We start from the raw sequence: 2,500 nt of genomic DNA, 5'->3' as shown, positions 1-2,500 counted from the left end.
GAGATGCAGAGGTGAGCACCAGGAGAGGCAGAGGTAGAGCACTAGGAGAGGTAGAGGTGGAGCACCAGGAGGCAGAGGTGAGTACTAGGAGAGGCAGAGGTGAGCACTAGGAGAGGCACAGAGGCAGAGGTGAGCACCAGGAGAGGCAGAGGTGAGCACCAGGAGGCAGAGATGAGCACCAGGAGGCACAGAAAAAAAAAAAAAAAAAGTGCAGAGTGCGGAGAAAGCACCAGGAGGCAGATGCAGAGCACTAGGAGGCAGAGGTGAGCACCAGGAGGCAGAGGTGAGCACCAGAGAGGTAGAGGTGAGCACTCAGGAGGTAGAGGTGAGCCACTCAGAGGCAGAGATGAGCACCAGGAGGTAGAGGTGAGCACGCAGAGGCAGAGCAACCAGAGAGGTAGAGGTGAGCACCAGGAGACCGAGGAGACTAGAGGTAGAGGTGCAGACCCAGGAGAGGTGGAGAGGAAAGACCAGACAGAGGTGAGAGAGGCACAGACAGCAGTGTGTGAGAGGCAGAGGTACACTGGTGAGGACACTTGTGTGGAGACACGAGACCACAGCACGTAGAGGTGGAGCACAGGTAGAGACACAGGTGTGCACGCAGACACACACAGCGGAGAGGTGCACACTTACAGAGGAGGAGTGTAGGAATACGAGAATTGACCGGCTGGTCACAATGTCGCTACTCTGTATACACACACACATACATACATACACATACACATACACATACATACACACATACACATACATACACACACACACATACATACATACACACATACATAAGCAGCATACATACACATACATACACATACACACACACATACACATACACATACACTACATACATACACATATACATACACATACATACATACTAACACACATACATACACATACACATACACACATACACATACATACACATATACATTATGTACACACATACACATACATATGTGACACAGCAAAGACACATACACCCCAAAAATAAATAATGTGTGGTATAAGAAGAGGACCCTGTAACGACCCCAAAAGTGGTATGTGTGTGTGTGTGTGAGAACCCCACAGGACCCACACTGAAGAGACCCCAAAAACAATCAGAAGCCGCACATGTGGAGCCACAGTGGACAGTGGAAAGATGGAACCAAGACGGAACACGGAGGGCATGAGGCATGGAGCTCCAAAAGGATCGACCACAGAGATCCCAACATCCCACACCTGACCACACAGACCACGGACAGCCCAAATAGCCCCACTCACTTTGTGACATAGGGAATACATACATATACATAGACACACACATACATACAAGCATATACATAGAGCACATACATGAGTACACACACACATAGATACATAATGACATACATACATACACACACATACAAATATGCACATATGCATACACACATACATAGATGTGACATACACACACATGGGGGACACATACACAGACATACACATACATATAGATACACACACAGTAGAGTATACATACATACATATAATAGGCACTGACACAGTGCACATACATAGAGAAGGCATACACACACATAGTACATACACAGCTACTATTACACACATACACACACACACACACACACACAAGAGAATATACACACATACACACACACATATACACATACATACATACACATACATACAGACATACATATAGCCAAGGCAGGAATGAAGAAATAATGGTGGAAGGACAATGAAGAGGCAAAATTGGCCATAAGGAATGGAGGGACAGCTTGAAACAGGAAAAGGAACGAAATAAATATGGAATACAGAGGAAAGGTGGACCACAGACAGGGAAGCTGTGGAAGGGATGGTGGAATGGACAATGGCTCTATGAAGAGGAAATTGTGGATAATTTAGTGGAAGGAGAGGGAAGGAAGAGAAGAACTGGTTTGTGTTGGCTGGACCAGTTTGTGTGTGTGTGTGTGTGTGTGTGTGTGTGTGTGTGTGTGTGTGTGTGTGGGCTGGACCAGTTGGTCTTGTTGAAACTAAAAGGGGAGCAGCCCAAAGCATTCTGCTGTAGCTTTATTCATAGTGAACTACTACTAATGTATTTTACATTGTGTGCACACAGAGACTGTGAAATGAGTGTAAAGTAGCATGAAGTTAAAACCTTCGTGTGTGTGTGTGTGTGTGTGTGTGTCTGTGTGCGTTTGTGTGTCTGTCTGTGTCTGTGTTTCTGTGTGTGTTTGTGCTTCTCAGTTTGTGCGTGTCTGCGTTTCTGTGTGTGTTTCTGTTTCTGTGTGTGTGTCTGAGTTTCTGTGTGTCTCTGTGTGTCTCTGTGTGTGAGTGTGTGTGTTTGTGTGTTTCTGTGTGTGTGTGTGTGTGTGTGCGTGACTGTTTCTGTGTGTGTCTGAGTTTCTGTGTGTGTTTCTGTTTCTGTGTGTGTGTCTGAGTTTTTGTGTGTCTCTGTGTGTGTCCTGTGTGAGTGTGTGTGTTTGTGTGTTCTGTGTGTGGTGTGTGTTTTGTGTGT

The 2,500-nt window shown here is 45.9% G+C and overlaps 1 protein-coding gene across 1 annotated transcript in view; it reads right to left on the bottom strand.

Moving 5' to 3' along the window:
* The window catches only part of LOC120548410 (adipocyte plasma membrane associated protein), a gene marked incomplete at its 3' end in the record, with an annotated part of 16,502 nt that overhangs the window by 4,858 nt on the left and 9,144 nt on the right, over positions 1 to 2,500 (bottom strand). The window contains exons 5-6 of the mRNA XM_039784673.1: positions 1,117 to 1,224; positions 20 to 106 (exon numbers count right to left, since the gene is read on the bottom strand). Of these exons, the coding sequence (XP_039640607.1) occupies positions 20 to 106; positions 1,117 to 1,224 (195 nt within the window). The remainder of the gene's footprint in view (positions 1 to 19; positions 107 to 1,116; positions 1,225 to 2,500) is intronic.

This window comes from Perca fluviatilis, chromosome 19 (assembly GCF_010015445.1).
Source record: "Perca fluviatilis chromosome 19, GENO_Pfluv_1.0, whole genome shotgun sequence".
In the NCBI taxonomy this organism is placed as follows: Eukaryota; Metazoa; Chordata; class Actinopteri; order Perciformes; family Percidae; genus Perca; species Perca fluviatilis.
Note: the sequence above shows the minus strand (reverse complement) of the source record. Positions and strands in the feature narration are given on the sequence as shown.